This window comes from Ictalurus furcatus, chromosome 29 (assembly GCF_023375685.1).
Source record: "Ictalurus furcatus strain D&B chromosome 29, Billie_1.0, whole genome shotgun sequence".
Taxonomy (NCBI): domain Eukaryota; kingdom Metazoa; phylum Chordata; class Actinopteri; order Siluriformes; family Ictaluridae; genus Ictalurus; species Ictalurus furcatus.
The window spans coordinates 13,532,468-13,554,256 of NC_071283.1; the positions used below are offsets into that span (position 1 = coordinate 13,532,468).

At 36.2% G+C, this 21,789-nt stretch overlaps 1 protein-coding gene across 3 annotated transcripts in view; it reads left to right on the top strand.

Moving 5' to 3' along the window:
- lrba (LPS responsive beige-like anchor protein) overlaps positions 1-21,789 on the top strand; it is a 221,912-nt gene that overhangs the window by 23,129 nt on the left and 176,994 nt on the right. For all 3 annotated transcript variants that reach the window (XM_053619041.1, XM_053619044.1, XM_053619042.1), the window contains exons 14-22: positions 453-621; positions 984-1,063; positions 1,987-2,049; positions 2,747-2,844; positions 6,615-6,707; positions 7,075-7,183; positions 8,057-8,138; positions 11,704-11,824; positions 12,773-12,965. In XM_053619041.1, coding sequence (XP_053475016.1) covers positions 453-621; positions 984-1,063; positions 1,987-2,049; positions 2,747-2,844; positions 6,615-6,707; positions 7,075-7,183; positions 8,057-8,138; positions 11,704-11,824; positions 12,773-12,965 — 1,008 coding nt within the window. The remainder of the gene's footprint in view (positions 1-452; positions 622-983; positions 1,064-1,986; positions 2,050-2,746; positions 2,845-6,614; positions 6,708-7,074; positions 7,184-8,056; positions 8,139-11,703; positions 11,825-12,772; positions 12,966-21,789) is intronic.

The following is a 21,789-nucleotide window of genomic DNA, read 5'->3' on the forward strand; positions in this document are numbered from 1 at the left end:
TGACGCAGAATTATGCTAATGGGTTTGCTATTCTAATTTCACTTAGAGCTCTCTGTGTGTGTGTGTGTGTGTGTGTGTGTGTGTGTATGAGAGACAGTTTAAGTGTGTGTACTCTAATGCTAACAAGCCATACTAATAGTAATGTTTATTCAATATGATCATTTATTCATTTTTCTGTGTTTGTGTGTACACCTGAAGCTCATTAGTATCTCATTTGCATCATAGACTTCATGAATGAACCTTATTTGCATAATACAATAATACATCCAGTGCATACTTTTTATTCTAATAAATGTTAATAGACATGATCTAGACATAATCTATATGTTAGCTAGAGCTTAGATCGGTTAGCTGATTGGTACCTTTAGTTAGTAAATATTGATATTTGCCTTGCATGAAGCTTTTGAATGGTAGAAAATCTAATGTGTGTGTGTGTGTGTGTGTGTTTACAGGTGCAGCAGGTCTTGTACACATATTTGGCCACTGAATTCATCAGCACAGTGACGATCTACAACGCCGTGCGGCGGGTGGGAACCGTCCTGCAGGTCATGCATACGCTCAAATATTATTACTGGGTGGTTAATCCACAGGACCGCAGCGGAGTGATTCCTAAAGGCCTTGGTATATACACACACACACACACACACACACACACACACACACACACACAAAAAAAAAAAGATACATTCATGTACATTTATTCTCTATTGCACACTTGCATATATAGTGGAGCCCAATGAACTCTGAATAATTTTATGCCCATATATGGATTTCCTGATCCATCACATCACCAAGCAACAGTAAAATTAATATTGCCCTATACATATAAATTGCCACATGCATATATTTTATGGTGATTTGTGATGCAGCCACAGCAGTAAACATTTAGGAAAATATACTGCACTGTAGTAACAAACTCTTTAGTGTGGTAGCATGGTGATATTATTATCTATAGTTTGTGTGTGTGTGTGTTTGGATTGTAGATGGTCCGAGGCCCAATCAGAAGGAGGTCCTCTCTCTCCGAGCATTCCTGCTGCTCTTTGTCAAACAGCTCATTATGAAGGTGAAACACAATATACACTGCAATACAGTACATTTTTATAATAATAATAAAATCATCAAATCTCTGGAGTCACACAAATGGAACTATGGGAATTTACGTTGTGATAAAAAAAAAAAAAATCCAAAATAAATGTAAATAATTTAATATTTTAGCATCTTCAAAGCAGACACGCTTTTTCGCCTAGAAATTTCCAGAAATGTATTCTTGGTGTTTTCTCACCCGATTTCTTGAGGAATTTCCCCGAGACGCTTTTTAAACCGTATTAAAGGAGTTAATACGGTTTAAAAAGGAGTTAAGGAGTACTACTACTACTCCTAATAATACTACTAATACAAACACTACTACTACTACTCCTAATAATACTACTAATACAAACACTACTACTACTACTCCTAATAATACTACTAATACAAACACTACTATTACTACTACTACTCCTAATAATAATAATACTAATACAAACACTATTACTACTACTACTCCTAATAATACTACTAATACAAACACTACTATTACTACTACTACTCCTAATAATAATAATAATACTAATACAAACACTACTACTACTACTACTCCTAATAATACTACTAATACAAACACTACTATTACTACTACTACTCCTAATAATAATAATAATACTAATACAAACACTACTACTACTACTACTCCTAATAATACTACTAATACAAACACTACTATTACTACTACTACTCCTAATAATAATAATACTAATACAAACACTACTACTACTACTACTCCTCATAATACTACTAATACAAACACTACTATTACTACTACTCCTCCTCCTCCTAATATTAATACTACTCATACTACTTCTAATGCAAACACTACTACTAATACTACTGTTACTAATACACATTTTATTAAAAAACAATAACTTAAAACGCTTGTCTGACCTGCAGGACTTGGGAGTGAAGGAAGATGAGCTGCAGAGCATCTTAAACTACCTGCTGACCATTCATGAGGTAACACACACACACACACCCCTGATCTCACCTGTGTTACCCCACTTCACACCATCACACCACCTACAGTAGGCACAATATTGTGAGATAATCTCTGACAGACATATATATATATATATATATATACACACACACACACACACACACACACACACACACATATATATATATATAAAAAGTATATAATTTTTCACCCTTTGAGCTTTTCTCCTCTAGATGGCGCCCAAAGCTAAAAAATACAGAAATGTAATTTTCCCCCACCTTTCTTCTGAGTTCAGACTTAAGCGCCAATAAATTCTCTTTAATTGGTCGGTTTTGCTTCCGTCACGCAGACGAATACACGCATTCATGTAGTATTTGCTGACACCATTACCATTTCCAGGGTTTTCTTTGCTCAGTAATCAGCGTGTTTGTTTTCACACACTCCTGCTCCTGCTCACTCGCTCACATTCACTTTTCTAAAAGAGAAAACACACTTCCTTAGGGACACGCCCTGAGAGGACGTAGTGTACACTCCCTGATTAACGGGAAAATCCTGTCACATGTGTTTATACGGGCTAGGTAGTTGGATTATTATGTCTCAAACACAATGTTAATCATATTTATCGTGAATTGTGTATCACGGTAGCGCGGTCACGTTGGTGTGTTGTGGTAAAATCAGTGATGTGTGTGTCTCTGGTGTATTTGTGTACCACAGGATGATAACCTGATGGATGTGCTGCAGCTGCTCGTGGCGTTGATGTCCGAACACCCCAGTTCCATGGTGCAGGCGTTCGATCAGCGCAACGGCATCCGGTGAGACAAAACCCGTCTTCCTCTCCTGGTCCTTATCTTCATCATCATAATCATCATCATCCCTCTTCAGCGCTGAGATCCGTAGTGAAATGCGTGAAACTGACATCTAGTTCTGGCAGCAAAACTTGGGATTTCTTTTCCGTTTTAGTGGGCGGAGACTAACAGGGATAGACGTGTCGGACGTACGGGGGTCGAGTCGAACGAATGCGTGAAAAGTGAGACGTGAGTTTACGTCCGAATTTCGTTTCCCGACTCGTTGAGTGATTGTGAACGAAACGGACGTCGTGTAGAAAAATGCTGCACTTTTACTGCGAGTCACGATCAGTAATGCTCCATTAAAAAAACCTAAAAGTCGCTCTCCCTTGTAAAAATGTGCGATTTATTTAGTATACTTCTCAAAATACAGATGGACAAACAAACAAATAAATAAATACTTTTTGGGTGAAATATTTCTTTAAGGCGGTGTAGGTACTGTAGATAGATATAGATTATATATAGATGTAGATTATATATATTTCAAGGATAGACTGATGTATAGACAGATATATAGACACAGATATATAGAAAGACAGATATATAGAAAGACAGATGGATAGACAGACAGATAAAGACAGACAGGTAGATAGACAGATAAATAGATAGCTAGACAGATACAGACAGATATACAGATAGATAAATAGACAGACAGACAGATTAATAGACAGAGAGATAGATAAATAGACAGACAGATAGATAGACAGACAGATAGACAGATAGATAAATAGACAGATAGACAGACAGATAAATAGACAGACAGATAGACAGACAGATAGATAAATAGACAGACAGACAGATAGATAAATAGACAGACAGATAGACAGACAGATAGATAAAGACAGACAGATAGACAGACAGACAGATAGATAAATAGACAGATAGACAGACAGATAAATAGACAGACAGATAGATAAATAGACAGACAGACAGATAGATAAATAGACAGACAGATAGATAAAGACAGACAGATAGACAGACAGACAGACAGATAGATAAATAGACAGATAGACAGACAGATAAATAGACAGACAGATAGATAAATAGACAGACAGACAGATAGATAAATAGACAGATAGATAAATAGACAGACAGACAGATAGATAAATAGACAGATAGATAAATAGACAGACAGACAGATAGATAAATAGACAGACAGACAGATAGATAAATAGACAGACAGATAGATAAATAGACAGACAGACAGATAGATAAATAGACAGACAGATAGATAAATAGACAGATAGATAAATAGACAGATAGATAGATAAATAGACAGATAGATAAATAGACAGACAGATAGATAAATAGACAGACAGACAGATAGATAAATAGACAGACAGATAGACAGACAGATAGATAAATAGACAGATAGATAAATAGACAGACAGACAGATAGATAAATAGACAGATAGATAAATAGACAGATAGATAAATAGACAGACAGATAGATAAATAGACAGATAGATAAATAGACAGACAGATAGATAAATAGACAGACAGACAGATAGATAAATAGACAGACAGATAGACAGACAGATAGATAAATAGACAGACAGATAGACAGACAGATAGATAAATAGACAGATAGATAAATAGACAGACAGATAGATAAATAGACAGACAGATAGACAGACAGATAGATAAATAGACAGATAGATAAATAGACAGATAGATAAATAGACAGACAGACAGATAGATAAATAGACAGACAGATAGACAGACAGATAGATAAATAGACAGATAGATAAATAGACAGATAGATGTGTACATACATCGAATTTGTTTACGCAATGTTTTTTGTTCTCAAAACTGAACCGCATTAAAAGCTCCTCAACACACACACACACACACACACACACACACACACCCCCGAAATATATGAAATAATATCCCAATAAATAAAACATAATGACCGCTGTGTAAAGTTAAAGATGAAAATGTACTGGTTTATGTAATGTAATGTCCGTAACTGTTGCTTAGCAACCGAAGCGTCCTGTTAAGAGCCTACACTGCATGGCGAAAGTATTACTGTTATTAACGTTAACAATAAACGAGCTGATGTAGTATATAAATACATCCGAACTGACACAAACTTGAGATAATGTTAGAAACTACGATATTATAAATATATAAACTAACCAATAACACGAGGTTTGTGATAGCATTATCTACACCTGTATAACACGATCCTAACTTTATAACCTCTTCTCGTTTATTCTTCTACAGTTATTTAGTTACACCTCTCTGTTTTAGTGTGTAACGGCCCTCATGCGTTCTGAAGGTGTGTGTGTATGTGTGTTTCCCCCTTTAAAGCTAAAGTGTAATTTAAGTGAAGTAGAGCAGACTCCAGGTTAAAGGAAAGCTCACAGGCTGCTTTTGTTTTAATCCACGCTGTGCATACTTTCCTTTATAGACGTGGAGTTAAAAGTTCAGGCTAGCGGGGGGCGTCTGGATCGCTCGGTGTGTAAAAACCCCAGCTATAATGTTCATTTTAGAGCTGACAACACCGATAAAAACACACTTCCATCACACACTTCCGTCGCACACTCACCATCGGGACGAAGGCAGGGAAGGTTTCCTTTCGGTCACGAGGACAAAGAGTTCGCCGACTTTTAGGAGAGAAATAAAATAAATGGAAGAAGAAAATTATTTTGGAAATTAATTTAGAAAAATAAATAAATAAAAAGGAACAACGTTTGTGACATTTTTTTAAAAAAAAAAAAGTTTCTCCTGAAGTTAAAGATGTAGGCCAATGGTATCATTTAACATGTATTACTTTATCAAACATGACAGAAGCATACTTTAATACTTTTAAAAAAAAAAAAAAAAAAAACCACTAAAATATTACTACACTAATGAACACTGGACTAATATGTATTTTATTTGTTTTTTGTTTTTAAATTAAAATATAACCGCAATAATTAACTAAAACTTTGAATAAAAAATATTCTTTATTTATTTTTTATTTTTTTAATTTAAAATATAACTGCTCGAATTAATTCAACATTGAAATAAAAATATACTTGTTTTGTTTTTAATTTAAAACGTATTTTAGCTAAAACGTTCAAATAAAAGTATACTTTTTTTTATACTTTTTTTTTTATACTTTTTTTGTTTTTAATTTAAAATATAACCGCAATAATGAACTAAAACACTGAAATAATTATATACTATATATTTTTTTAATTCAAAATATAACTGCTCAAATTAATTCAACATTTGAAATAAAAATGTACTTGTTCTGTTTTTAATTTAAAACGTATTTTAGCTGGCTAGTGTTTTTTTTTTTTTTTTTTTGCACAAGATTTAAAATGTATTAATGTGTTTCAGATATGTTTTCTAAATACTTAACTATGAAGGGAATTTTAAAATGACAGGTTTTTTTTTACGAATTGTTTGTGCATCTGAATAAGAAGGAGTACAAATACAGAAATAAAGGAATGAAAGGTTTCTTAAAAAAAAAAAAAAAAAGCGGATGGTGATGATATTAAATAACTTTTGAGAGTGAAATATTTCCCCCTTTTCAGTTTGTTAATTGTACATCAGTAAAAACGTCTGAAGAAACTGTGCTTTTTTTTTTTTTTTTTTTAAAAACAATTAACAATTTTTTTTTGTCCTTTTTTATGAGTGTGACGATATGACAAACACCCGATGCCATTATTTTCTCTGCGAAAACAGAGTGCAGATTTTGAGTGTGTGTGTGTGTGTGTGTGTGTGTGTGTGTTTTAATACAGGGTAATTTACAAACTGTTGGCGTCTAAAAGTGAAGGGATTCGAGTGCAGGCTTTAAAAGTGTTGGGTTATTTCCTCCGACATTTACAGCCCAAGTAAGTTTCTCTGTTCATTCCACTCTTACACATACCCACGCTTTCTCCAGCTTCCCCTCGCAACTTTTGAGAAACATAAGAACAGAACACACAGGACACGACACGTTCTCTATTCTCATTTATTTTTCATTTTTGGGTGTGTGTGTGGATAATAAATCAGTGCATGGATGTGAAATGTGAAGGCGCTTCGTTGTGTGTTTGGGAAAAGCTCCGTGTTTAAGGGGCTCTGTTTTCTCTGATGGTTCATTTTAATCATGAATTAAGTTTACTGTGCGGTTCTTCATCGTTTGTTTTACGGGAAAACTTTTGGAAAGTGAGACGATGATGTTGGTTCTGATTTGACTCGTGACGTCATTTCCTGTTTCAGGAGGAAGTGCGAGGTCATGCTGAGTCACGGTTTATTTTCGCTCCTGACGGAACGTCTGCTGCTGCACTCCAGTCAGTTCTCCATGACCACCTACAACGTCCTGTTCGAGGTCTTTATATTATTATTCACATAGTCTTTACCCTGAATTCCCCCTCGCTTCTAAACGCCCCGGACCCACAGACGAATACCCCCTCGCTTCTAAACGCCCCGGACCCACAGACGAATACCCCCTCGCTTCTAAACGCCCCGGACCCACAGACGAATACCCCCTCGCTGCTACACGCCCCGAACCCAAAGACGAATACCCCCTCGCTTCTAAACGCCCCGGACCCACAGACGAATACCCCCTCGCTTCTAAACGCCCCGGACCCACAGACGAATACCCCCTCGCTTCTAAACGCCCCGGACCCACAGACGAATACCCCCTTGCTGCTACACGCCCCGAACCCAAAGACGAATACCCCCTCGCTTCTAAACGCCCCGGACCCAAGGACGAATACCCCCTCGCAGCTAAACGCCCCGGACCCAAAGACGAATACCCCCTCGCAGCTAAATGCCCTGAACCCAAAGACGAATACCCCCTCGCAGCTAAATGCCCCGAACCCAAAGACGAATACCCCCTCGCTTCTAAATGCCCCGGACCCAAGGACGAATACCTCCTCGCTGCTAAATGCCCCGGACCCAAAGACGAATACCCCCTCGCTTCTAAACGCCCCTAAAACGCAAAAAGAAATATCCACCTCACTGCTAATGCATGAAAATCCCAAAACAAATACCCCTTCAGTGCTAAATGCCCCAAACCCAAAAATCAATACACTAAATTGTTAAATTTACCAAAAATAATAACTACCCTGCTCACTGCTTAGACACAGATCCAGTAATATCATGTCAGTAATGGCAGTAAGACCTTAAACTTGAATTTTTACCTGAGAGTTAATTCTTACTGAAGGCTGACTTGTGTATTGATTGAATGATATTCCAGGTAATGACGGAGCAGATCTGCACGCAGGTGATCCACAAGCAGCACCCTGAACCCGACTCCACCATCAAAATCCAAAACCCACGTAAGATCACGCTTTAATGTTCCGAGAGCTGAGCGGAAGCTACGTCTTATACCCACACGTTTCAGAGTCACGTTTATTTCTAACGCACCTTTAAAAACGCACGTGTCGAGTGAAGTGGCGTACACTCTGTGTGTGTGTGTGTGTGTGTGTGTGTGTGTGTGTGTGTGTGCGTGCGTGCGCAGTGAGAACAGACTACTGCTGACTAATGTGGGTTTTCATAAACTTTATAAACTGTTTCAGATTAAAATGTAAAATTTGAAATGCCAGCTGATGATGTCATAACAGCCTTTACAGCAGCTGACCAATCAGCAGCTTCACTTACACTACACACTCGTTACAACTACACACTCGTTACAATCCTAACACACACTCACTATAACTACACACTCGTTACAATCCTAACACACACTCGTTATAACTACACACTCGTTACAATCCTAACACACACTCATTATAACTACACACTCGTTACAATCCTAACACACACTCACTATAACTACACACTCGTTACAATCCTAACACACACTCATTATAACTACACACTCGTTACAATCCTAACACACACTCATTACAACTACACACTCGTTACAATCCTAACACACACTCATTATAACTACACACTCGTCACAATCCTAACACGCACTCATTATAACTACACACTCATTATAACTACACACTCATTATAACTACACACACTCACTATAACTACACACTCGTTACAATCCTAACACACACTCGTTATAACTACACACTCGTTACAATCCTAACACGCACTCATTATAACTACACACTCATTATAACTACACACTCGTTACAATCCTAACACACACTCATTATAACTACACACTCGTCACAATCCTAACACGCACTCATTATAACTACACACTCGTTACAATCCTAACACGCACTCATTATAACTACACACTCGTTACAATCCTAACACACACTCATTATAACTACACACTCGTTACAATCCTAACACACACTCATTATAACTACACACTCATTATAACTACACACTCATTATAACTACACACTCATTATAACTACACACTCGTTACAATCCTAACACACACTCATTATAACTACACACTCGTCACAATCCTAACACGCACTCATTATAACTACACACTCGTTACAATCCTAACACGCACTCATTATAACTACACACTCGTTACAATCCTAACACACACTCACTATAACTACACACTCGTTACAATCCTAACACACACTCATTATAACTACACACTCGTTACAATCCTAACACACACTCATTATAACTACACACTCGTTACAATCCTAACACACACTCACTATAACTACACACTCGTTACAATCCTAACACACACTCATTATAACTACACACTCGTTACAATCCTAACACACACTCACTATAACTACACACTCGTTACAATCCTAACACACACTCATTATAACTACACACTCGTTACAATCCTAACACACACTCATTATAACTACACACTCGTTACAATCCTAACACACACTCATTATAACTACACACTCGTTACAATCCTAACACACACTCATTATAACTACACACTCGTTACAATCCTAACACACACTCATTATAACTACACACTCATTATAACTACACACTCGTTACAATCCTCACACACTCATTATAACTACACACTCGTTACAATCCTCACACACACTCATTATAACTACACACTCGTTACAATCCTAACACACACTCATTATAACTACACACTCGTTACAATCCTAACACACACTCATTATAACTACACACTCGTTACAATCCTAACACACACTCATTATAACTACACACTCGTTACAATCCTAACACACACTCATTATAACTACACACTCGTTACAATCCTAACCCACACTTAGTGTGTATTATGCATTATAATCTTCTTTCTTTCGTCTCCCTCCAACAGGAACTTTTAAATTGTACTTCAGAGAGTTTAGTAAATGGAGAGAAGCTCTATCCTTTAATTAAAGGCTGTTGAAATTCATAATACACTTCCTTTTCTTTTTCTCCTCTCTTTGTTGTGCTTTAATCAGAGCAGAGCTGAGATATAGAGTTACTGCAATCAGCTCGGGAGCACGTAACGTTCTCCAGCACACAGAGCAGAATTATGTTTCATTACATCCCATCATGCCGAGCGTGATTCACATACCGAGTTCACGGCACACGGCTCCCTCGTTTTCTCCTTTCTGCACGTTTTACCGTGTTTTTTTTACCTCGTGCCCCGTGTTGCGTACCCGTACCACCCTCGGAGTTTAGCGATGGATCTGACTCTCTGCTGCCGTGAGCTGTCTTACGTTAGCACTTCACAGAGAATCACTTTCAGTGAAAAAACAAAATGCAAACATAATTGGACGTGACGTATGAGGGGGGGGGGTGGGTTGGGACAGGATTATCGGGGGGGGGGGACAGGATTATCGGCTGTCCGAGGAGAGGACACACGTGATGCTTCCCCCCCCTTTTTTTTCCTTCTTGATTTGTCTAACGTAGATGTATGTACAGTGGTTATTATGTGTGTGTGTGTGTGTGTGTGTGTGTGTGTGTGGAGAGTAGAAATGGATATTTAAACAAACGAATGAATAAACAAACAAATAAATAAATGTTGTGAATGTTTAAAAAAAAAAAAAGCAACGGATCAGTCGATAATAAATCATGCGAATGTAAATAAAAACCAAATGAAAATAAATAAATAAATAAAATAAAATAGTTCAATCAAATTCTTGTAAAACAAGGTAAACTAACTGAAAATAAACTTCAGCATTTTAAAAATGTAAAAAAATATATAGAAATGGTCTGTCCCCCCCCCCCTTACCCCCCCCCCCCCCCACGTGAAGAGGATTTGAATTTCACGTCACGTCGTCTAACTGATGATCAAATTCAGTCTCTGTTTCTCCTTTTCACTCCGACATATTTTTCTGATTTGATTGGGGTTGAAACCTCAAAATGCTCTTGATTGCAGTCTTTAGCAATGTCAGGACGAATTAGAAAATCCCCCCCCCCTCCTTTACACACACACACACACTCACACACACACACGCGACTGTTTTCTTCACTTTAAAGTGCCGAGACAAACCAGGACCAAATGCAGAGAAAAAAAATAGCATTGAGGTAATTTTCCACTGGTAAAGCCTGAGTGAGTGTAATTTAACTGAGTAAAGCGCAGAAACACACACACACTCTCTCTCTCTCTCACTCTCTCTCTCTCACACACACACACACACACACACACACACACGGAATTTAACCTCTTCACTTTTAACTGAATCAGCACTGACGCTGTCTAGATAACTCAACTAAATATGCAGTCACTTTACATTATACACACACACACACACACACACACACACACTCGCGCTTGCCGTCCCTGCAGGACTCGTCTCGAATCAGACCTTTTATTGTTTTGACTCTTTTTTTTTTTTATTATTTTGATTTCTTTGCCCTGTTTAACTGCAGTGGTTTTAAAGCACCAATATTATGAGAGAAAATGAAATTGTTTGGTTTGTGTAAATAAATTGCTGGCGTGTGTGTGTGTGTGTGTGTGTGTGTGTGCAGAGATCCTAAAGGTGATTGCGGCTCTGCTGAAGAACAGCACGTGTCCGGACAGCATGGAGATTCGCCGAGTGTTTCTGTCCGACATGATCAAACTGTTTAACAGCAGCCGAGAAAACAGGAGGTACGCACACGCACGCACGTGCACACACACACACACACACACACACACTTGTATAAGTGTGTATAATTTTTGTCTGTGTTAAAAGTGAGAGAGCGGTGAGTTCTGGCCCAAAATTTCACCGAATTATTCACTGAATTAAAAACGTAGCCGTTTTAATTAAAAGTTAAGTTGGATAATTGATTTTTTTTTTTCCACGTTAACGAGTTATATTTTTAAGTAATCGCAAGAAATGATCAAATTTTCTTGATGGGGAACAAAAAATGAACAGAAAAGCACAGATTTTAATTTGAGCTTTAAGCAGAGTACAGCGGTGCGTGATATTGTAATTATTATTTTTATTATTTAAATTATTATCATTTAGGTGGTTCTGTAGATAAAAGTGTAAAGAAAGGAAAAATGAAGACATTTTCGTGGGTTGATCTGCTGTCCGGATATTTAAAGCTTGGCCACCACGTTGAGTCATTTCTGCTCCTGGCTGGCTCGCCATCTGTTTTGACTCCGATGTCTAAAATCTTCTTACTGTCACTGACCAAATTGTGGAGAGGGTTGGTTGTTTTGTTTCTTTGTTTCCTTCCGCGTTTCCGCAGATGTGTAAATGACACCGGCGTTATTGGTACTTGACCTTGATTTTATTTCATAAAATGGCTGCCAGTAGCGTCATTACATACAAACATACGAAAAGAGTGTGGAAGAGTGTCACGCAGATCACGGCATCTTGGGTACGGACTCGTACCGGATGGATTTAGGTTTAAACGTTGTTACACAGCGTGGTTTGGTGAGAGTTATCCCGTCGGTTGGCGTTGTTTATGAGAAACGACGACGTTGTGTGAGAACAGCGTGAAGTAAGACGGACATCTTATGAGAAAGAACCGTTAGTTGATCGATTGATTGATAGCTGATGTTTTCTTTCTAGCAAGGGTTACAATGAGTGTGTGTGTGTGTGTGTAGGAGTCTCCTGCAGTGCTCGGTGTGGCAGGAGTGGATGCTCTCTCTCTGCTTTATAAATCCGAGCAGCGGCGAGGAGCTGAAGATCACAGAGATGGTGTACACCGTCTTCCGCATCCTCCTCTATCACGCCATCAAGCACGAGTGGGGAGGCTGGCGCGTGTGGGTCGACACGCTCTCCATCACACACTCCAAGGTCAGCCTACACACACACACACACACACACACACACACACACACACACACACACCTTTTCTTTTCCGTTAGATACCCTCTTTCATTCCACACCAATTGCATATTTTTAAAAATAGTTTTTAATTGTTTATTTTTAAAACATTCCTACTGTTTGTGTTATTATTTACAACATTTTAACATCTCCCCTCGTATTTATTGCATTCGTTTCATTCATTTATTTATTTATTTTTATTCAATATTTATATATAACCTCCGCTGTGACGTATCGGTTCTATTAAAAGTTAATTATTCAACAATACGTTATTAAAAATATAATTATTTGGGGGGGGGGGGGAATGTGTTCTGTTAAATGTATTAGACGAAAACGTGTCGTGGTCTCAAACAGTAATTTACTCACGCCTAAAGTAAAATAAACATATTTATTTATTTGGTGTATAATTATATTATAATTTATTGAAATAGAAGTTTTTAGCATGCCAAAGGTCATATGTATTCATTCTATATTTTGACGTGCACTGCTTATTTTTACCTGGTTAAGGCAGACATTTTATATAGCGCGTACACACACACACACACACACATACACACACACCATAAACGTATACATAGACACAAGTTTGTGTTATAAGCGAAAATTTACGCAAACGCCCGCTTCCGTAATTTTGGTTTGTTATATGTAAAATATATTTTTATAACGTTGTCATTTTGTCACGTAACATTAACATATAAATTGTGTGTTTAATTTCCTAACTCGTGGCTTTTTATCCCGTGTTCGTGTCACAGATTAAGATCTGTCTCTGTGTTTCTGTGTGAGACAGAACATAAGATTACATTTTTTAACCGCAGTGTTTATGGTATTGTGATTGCTTGGAACTGTGTGAGTGTGTGTGTGTGTGTGTGTGTGTGTGTGTGAGAGTGTGTGTATTTTAGTGTTGAACTGTTGTACAAGATTTTAGCAGATAAGTGTGTGTTACTAAAATTGACCAAACTGTGTTTTATTGTGTGTGACGACCACCAGGGGGCACAAGTGAGCTTTAGTTACAATTTGACTCGTGTGTCTCGCTCCCGCTGTCCTCTCATTAAAACATTTCCAATGGCTCGCATACTTTTATCCTACACGTTGGATAGTTGCTCCCATTAACAACTTAATATATAACATTGCTTAACTAATATTTACTTAACTGGAATTGAATATTAGCGCTGACGAAGTGACGAATAGTTTAATCACTCGGACGGAATTTTTACCTGTAGACGTTATTTGAAATGTTCATTTCATGCTTATTATTACTTTTTATTATGACTTCACCGGCACGAGTATCTATCGGAATCTACATTTTTTTCTCTGGCTGCTAAATAACATGGTTCGTTTAAATACTTGAGGAACATTTCTCTGTAAAGGATTAGTTGATTGCGTTGTGTGTGAAACACTTCAGCTTGAGCTCTTATTAACTTATTGTTCCGTTTATTCGTCTTAAAGCTTACCCTTCAGTAACGTAATAAATCCTTCAGTTATTACAGAACCAGATGAATAGGAAAAGGAAAAGTTAAGTGCAGTGTAGTATAGAGAGAGTACCGACTTTACTTCTGCACCCGGTATCATTTCTTGGAGATTTAAGAGGTCAATTATGTTTAAAACAACAACAACAACAACACGGACTCACTCATATAACCTACAAGGAAGTCTTCTGTACACTGCAGGTTCAGTTGATTATATTCTGATGAAACTCTCTCGCTTGAGCCGATATTAATCTTTCAATTCAAGTATTCATCTTACAGTTTATTATTCAGTAGTAACTGCTTGTGTTAGGGATTGTTTAGGTACTGCAGTAATCTAGCATCGAGAGTGTGGCATTTACATCTGCACCCGGTAGCATTTCCTGTAGATTTAAGATGAAGCTAATTACATTAAAATAATTTAAACGAATGAAAGAAAATACACGCGGGCTGCAGTAGAAACAAGTCTTGTGCGTGTCATCGGTGTTTGCGCTGTAATTTACGGTTTCTTTCTTTTTTTTAAAAAAATAGTGTATTATATTATACCTCACGTATAATCGTATATCTGCTTACAATATGCAGATTATTCCCTGCTTGTGCTGTAAGTCTGGAATGGAGTTTGGATTTATTGTTGGTTGTCGATTTATTAATGAGCTTATTAGTCAGGAGAGATTTTGAATTGTTTAGGTGTTACACTGACGTCAATGAGAAAAGGGAAATCGAGTATAGTACGGAGTAGAGAGTGAGGAATTTACATCTGCACCCAGTAGCATTTTAACTGCGTATACAGCCTGAGTGTTTATTTTATCTATCTATCTATCTATCTATCTATTTTATTTTATATCTATCTATCTATCTATCTATCTATCTATTTTATTTTATATCTATCTATCTATATATATATATAGATGTAAAAATGTAGTTATTACTTCGAGGTGTCCTCTCTAGCACGTGATTTCACTTGGAGGAATATGTAAGTGATATCTTTTTGGGTCGAGTTTGTTGAGAGATGAAGTTCATTGATTAGAGTTTAAAATAATAAGTCAGTGATTTGTCTAGAAGTAAGACGCTCTCTGTGTTCAGATAATATCCTAAATAATAAATGATTGGTGACTATAGAGATAGCGATAGTGTGTATAATGCGTTTTAACTGGAAAACGTGATAGTTGTGTATAGTATTTGTGTGTGTGTGTGTGTGTGTGTGTGATTTTGTCTCGCATATTAACACACACTCTGCCGTATTATCTCGGCGTGTAGAAGAGAAAGAAAAGAAAGTGTGTGTGTGTGTGTGTTTCATAGGAAAGGTGTGTAACTTGTTCATATAGCTACAGATTTGTGCTAGTGGTGTGTGTGTGTGTGAGGAAGAGAAAGATAGATTTAAAAACGTGGAAATATGGAGATAAAACATTTCTCTCTCTCTCTCTCTCTCACACACACACACACACACACACACGCAGCCCTTTTGTTTTTGTCTTCTTGTTTTGGTCCAGCAAGTTTTAATTAGAATAAAAGAATTAAAATGATATAAAAATAATAACATCACACACGACATCCGTGCTCTTTACTTTCGATCTCTCCTTTGTGCATGAGCGGAGTGTGTGATTGCTTTTCTCTCTATAATTGCAAAAAGATTAATGTTGCTCGTGTTCACATACTGTGTGTGTGTGTGTGTGTGTGTGTGTGTCCGTGATACATGCATCTGCTATAAGAGGAGGAAAAAAAAAAAAAGAGCAAAAGAAACTCAATTGCAATTTTATTGTGCGGCGTGATAGATTTCCTGCCAAGTCGGGAGCAGGAGAGCTGTTTGTCACTGTAACACTCCTGCTCACAGCTGCGGGGGTGTGTGTGTGTGTGTGTGTGTGTGGAAGAGACGGAATGTGTGAGTTTCTAAATGTGCACACAGTGTGTATTTGTTTCCCACAAGGATGTGTGTGTATACATACAGTAATTATATGTGTGTATATATAGAGTGTGTGTGTGTATCAGAGTTGTGTGTGTGTGTGTGTGTGTGTGTGACTGTAGATTGTATTTGGGATGGGTTCTGTGAGGGAATGTGTAAATGTGAAAAAGAAAGTGTGTGTGTGTTAGAGAGATTTGTGTTTGTAGTTGTGTGAGGTTATGATCATTGTATAGATTGTATTTATAATTGTATCATTTTAATCGTATAATTGTATATTTTTTGCAATAAGTAAAGTTAAAAAAAAAAGAAGTACGTAATGCAAGAAATAATTATTTCAGGAACAACCCAGATTAATTTGTAATTTTTGAAAATGTAAATTTATTTAGTTATTTTTTTCTAAATGATGTAATGACCTTTACAGCTGTATTTAACTCTTAATGGGGTTTTTTTAAATTATTATTATTTCTGTAAATTTTGTAAAATTCTGTTAAGGAAAAAAAAAAAAAAAAAGCAGAATGTTTTTGTATAGTTTGCACGTTAACAATTTTCTATTTAAAAAAAAAAAAAAAAGGAACATATATTAATGGTTTAAATAACATCTTAATAGTTTCACATTTAATCTACTGCAATTAAAACCGCTACTACTTCATCCGAGGACCCGGGAAATCCTTTTCAATTTGGATTAATGAGACAATTGTTTGTTTATTTACTTGTTCAGTTTATGCGTAGTCTTTTGTAACACCCAAGGCCACTCCACGAAGTGTGTAAACAATTCAAGAATAAAAGTAAAAGAAATAGCTGCTATATTCAATTTAGTATTTAAATAGTATGTATTTTTTTATGTTGCTTTTATAAAGTGAAAAAAAAAAAAATAAAATGAAAAAAAATAATACATATATCAAGCAATAAAAAAAAGAAAGAAAGGAAAAAAAACACATAAAGAAAAAAAATTGTGGCATAAAAAAATGAATTAAACAAGTTATAATCATAAAAGATAATCATAAAAACGGAGGTTTCTCTTGTTTACGCTTGCCACATCCTACAGAGGGCTCATTTTCGAGATATTTAAAAGTTCTCACTTTGACTCTCTCTGATTATTTATGTTATGCTTAAAGTGAACAAGCTTGCAGTGACCAAAAATCATATTACGCCGCAGAGAATTTTATCTTCGCAAGTAAAAAAAACATCTTAAATAATAAGGGCAAATTTGACTAATATTTCTCTTTATTAGAGACTCTCTCATTCTGTGGTGGATAATTTAGCTCGTGTTTATTTCTATAAAAAAAAAAAGCTAAATTATTGAGCTTGTAATTAGTAAATATGTCTAGAAATGAGCTTAATGTAGTTTTATGTATAAATATATTGTGTGTGTGTGTGTGTGTGTGTATATATATATATATATATATACACACACACATTTCACACATATATATTTCATTTATTACTGTTTACTTTTCTTTATAGTATTTTTTTTATGTAGAAACATTTAATATAATTATTTTTGAAGACGTTTGCTCTACAGCTCTACATTTGTGCCTAAGATTTTTGCACAGTACTGTATTTGTGTGTGTGTGTGTGTGTGTGTGTGTGTGTGTGTATATGTATATATATATATATATATATACGTGTATATATAAGTGTATTTCCTCAAACTCCGAGTCAGTTAACAGGAACAGCAGGGATTCTGGTAAATGCTTTCATTATCGAAGGTTTTCACACGAGGTCTGTTCACATTGTCGCTGTTTCCGCAGCACAGTAGATTTTACACGACAGAGAGTGTCGATATTTCCAGCCGGTTTTGTACAGATAAAGGAGTTCGATAGAGCCTGTCGATTTATTTATTTATTTATTTTTTATATTGACTTGAAAAGACACCAACGTTTCAAAATGGACGCCGCTGCGAGACACCGACAGATAAAGACGAGATGAAGATTCCGCAGGTGTAATGAACATTCTTTTTCTAGATCGTTTTCGGTACCGGTGATGGCATGAAGCTGACAGTATAGTGTAATTAGAGATGTTGTCATGCCGTCGTACAGTCTGTCGTACGGTAATTTCAGTGGCCTGTTCTGCAGCAGGACACACTCTTCTTTATCGGAACGTCGGATTGTCCCGATTGAGCGGTGTAACGAGTATCGTAATGACGTTACGTGGATAATTCACCGCGTGTGTACGGAGACGGGCGCGTATCGTCCGCTGAAACACCGCGTCTGCAGACGCCATTGATTTCCAGCTAATCCAATTACGCTGCGCACCGGTTCACTTTAGTTCTGCGGCCGCTCGCTTATTTATTGATCTGACCAAGACTGGCCTCTCGCATCAGACGCATAAAACCCCGTGTGTTACTGTATGGAACTGGAATATATAACTATAATAAAACCGTGTGTACTACCACATATAAAACTGTCTATAGATATAATAATAATAATAATGACAATAATAATAATAATACAAGCATATTTAAAACTATATATAATACAACCTACCTTATATACGTACATACAGTATGTATATACCTATAGTATTTTATATAACTTTATGTACTACTGTTTACTAAACCCTACTTTATACTGTATATAACACTATACATCATATAAACAGAATGAATATAACTATCGTATTTTATACAGCGTTGTGTACTACTGTTTACTAAAACCATGCTAAATACTTTATATACAACTGTATATCATATATACCGAATTAATATAACTATAATATTTAATAGAACTATTTTATCTGCTTTAACGTCCTACTTTCCATATACAGAATGTATATAACTACGTTGTTTTATATAACTTGATGTACTCCTGTAAATACCGTATATAATACAATAGAACGTTTACACAGTACCTATATAACATTTTATACATACATACATACATATATAAAACTGTATATGAAATCATTTAGAATACTGTATACCTATGTAGATAGTACTACTATATATTTAATATTGAAAATAATCTTCTTAAACAAGCCTACACTTTATATATTATTGTACATCATTTATTAAACTATAAACAAATCATTTTAGTACCGTATACGTGTGTGTATATATATATATATATATATAATATATATTTAATCATAATGTAGCTAATAGCACATTAATCTACTAATATGATCATTTTTACAATCCTACACACAAGCCTGTACCATACTCTTATATTACTGTACATAAAACTGTTTATAATGCTGTACAGGACTAGTTTGAATACCTCTGTATAGTATATAATACGGAACGGTTTATAATAAGGTATATATTATTAAATATAAGAAGAGTCTATGTGAGTGTGTGTAGTGCTGTACATTTTGCTCAGGCAGGTAAATATACTGTATGTCATAAATACACACGGGCGCTGGTGTGAGAAACGTACTACTCGTATGATGATGATGATGATGATGATGATGATAATAATAATAATAATAACGTGAGTGTTGAGTATTGTTACTTTAGCGGTAGAGTACTAGCAGGAGTGCACGGCTGAATGGAGTGATTATGCAGCGGAGTAAATTATATTACACACTAATAAAATAAATGTCATGCTTTCCACTCCACATCAGTCCTTTTCTTTCCCATCATGCCTCTGCGTAAGGGCGATTTGCATTACGCCGGATGAGCCGAGCGTAAATCCGGCCGATATCGCCACGCCGCTCACGTCCCCGAGTCCTTTTCGTTTTTTTTTTTTGTTGTTGTTTTTATTTCCACTCTGGAGCTAAATGGGTTTAAATCGAATTTACGTTGACTGTGATGTGTCGCCGACTACACTGCTGCATTTGTACAGGGGTTTTTTTCATGTGTAATTTTATCTCCACCACACACACACACACACACACACACACACCGTCTGCAGGATGCTATTCGTATGATGCAGGCATTCTTAAATATGTTAGGTCACGGCTGATCTTTAGAGCAGAAAAACAGGCAAGCGACTTTGTGTTTGGAGGTCCAGCATTTCGATCTGCGTTCGGTCTGTTTGAATCACCCAATAAAGAGTAGGGAATGAAACACTCCGAGTCCTGCTGTTAGAGGAAAATAATCAACGAGTGTGTCGTGTGATGAAGAGGACGTACTGTTACTGCAACGAAGTTTATTATTTTTTTCTCCTTACATAAGATCATGTATTGACGTGCTTTATTCCTCTTATACCAAAGCAGTGCTAAACATTGTACTTTTTTTTTTTATCCAGTTATAGTTACGTTCATCTTTTTAGAACGTCCATGAAACCGCAAGGCGTAAAGCTGGCAGGACTTACTTTACGGAGTGCTGACGTGGGAACCGGAAAACTTAACCGTGTCAAGAATCACACACTTTTAAAAAAAAATAAAAAAAATAAATAAAATATATATATATATATATATATATATATATATAGAGTCTTGGTTACTATAGAAACGACAACGTATTAAAACAGTGACTAAATATAAATTCCAGCCAGAACCGCTGTTTGAGCTGCTATAGAAAGAGAATCAACGCCTTCCGACCAATCAGAATCGAGAGTTCAACTGCACTGTGGTGTAATAATAATAATAACATTAGTAGATGAATCATATACATGAGATAATATAGCAGTATTTAAGTTTGAATCCTGGTTTATATGAGCTCCTTTGGGGCAGTTTTGTCCAAATTAATGACGCTTAAGATGACAACTTTCTTTATTCCACCTCCTGAATAAGACAGACTTTATATGACTGCCCAAACCCAAACATGCTGCCTACCTAGGGACCCTAGAACAAAGGGTTAGCTTAAAGTGTCTACAAAGGAGCAAAAATGAACGAAAAAGAGAGAGTGTCGTATTTAAAATGATGTAACAATAAACTTTTGACTTTCTTTAAAATATATTGCTGTTAGAATTGTAATGCAAATAGTAAAAATAACAACAACTACTACTACTACTAATAATAATAGCACTTAAAAATATTTCTGTATTAAAATGCAATTTTTGGGAAAACATAAAAGAGTGGAATTTAGGGATATTCTGTATAAATTGAAAATTTGTATCTGTAATTGATGTATTTCTTTAAAGCTGCTTCGCCCCATTGTTAAAATGCTGTACGAATAAAACTGCATTGAAATTCTGTAATCTTTCTGCATATATTTAGCCTACGTTAATATCGATGCTATTGATTATTTAGAAGAATATCGTAAACACGGGTAGGAGAAGGTTATCCGTCGTCTAATCCAGGCTGTTTGGACGATCCATCGCTAGGGCTGGGCGATACGACGATATGATATCGATATAGTGATGAACCACGTCACGTTACCGATATCACTCGTACTGTGATATCGTTTTGTGTTTTTTTTTTATTTCTTTTTGTTGCCAATTACAAACTGATTGGTAAAGCGTACTTAACAGACTGTAAAAGAAATAAACGAACATTTGGGGATTTTCACATTTCCCCCCTCCGCTCCAGTGATGGTTTGTTTTTC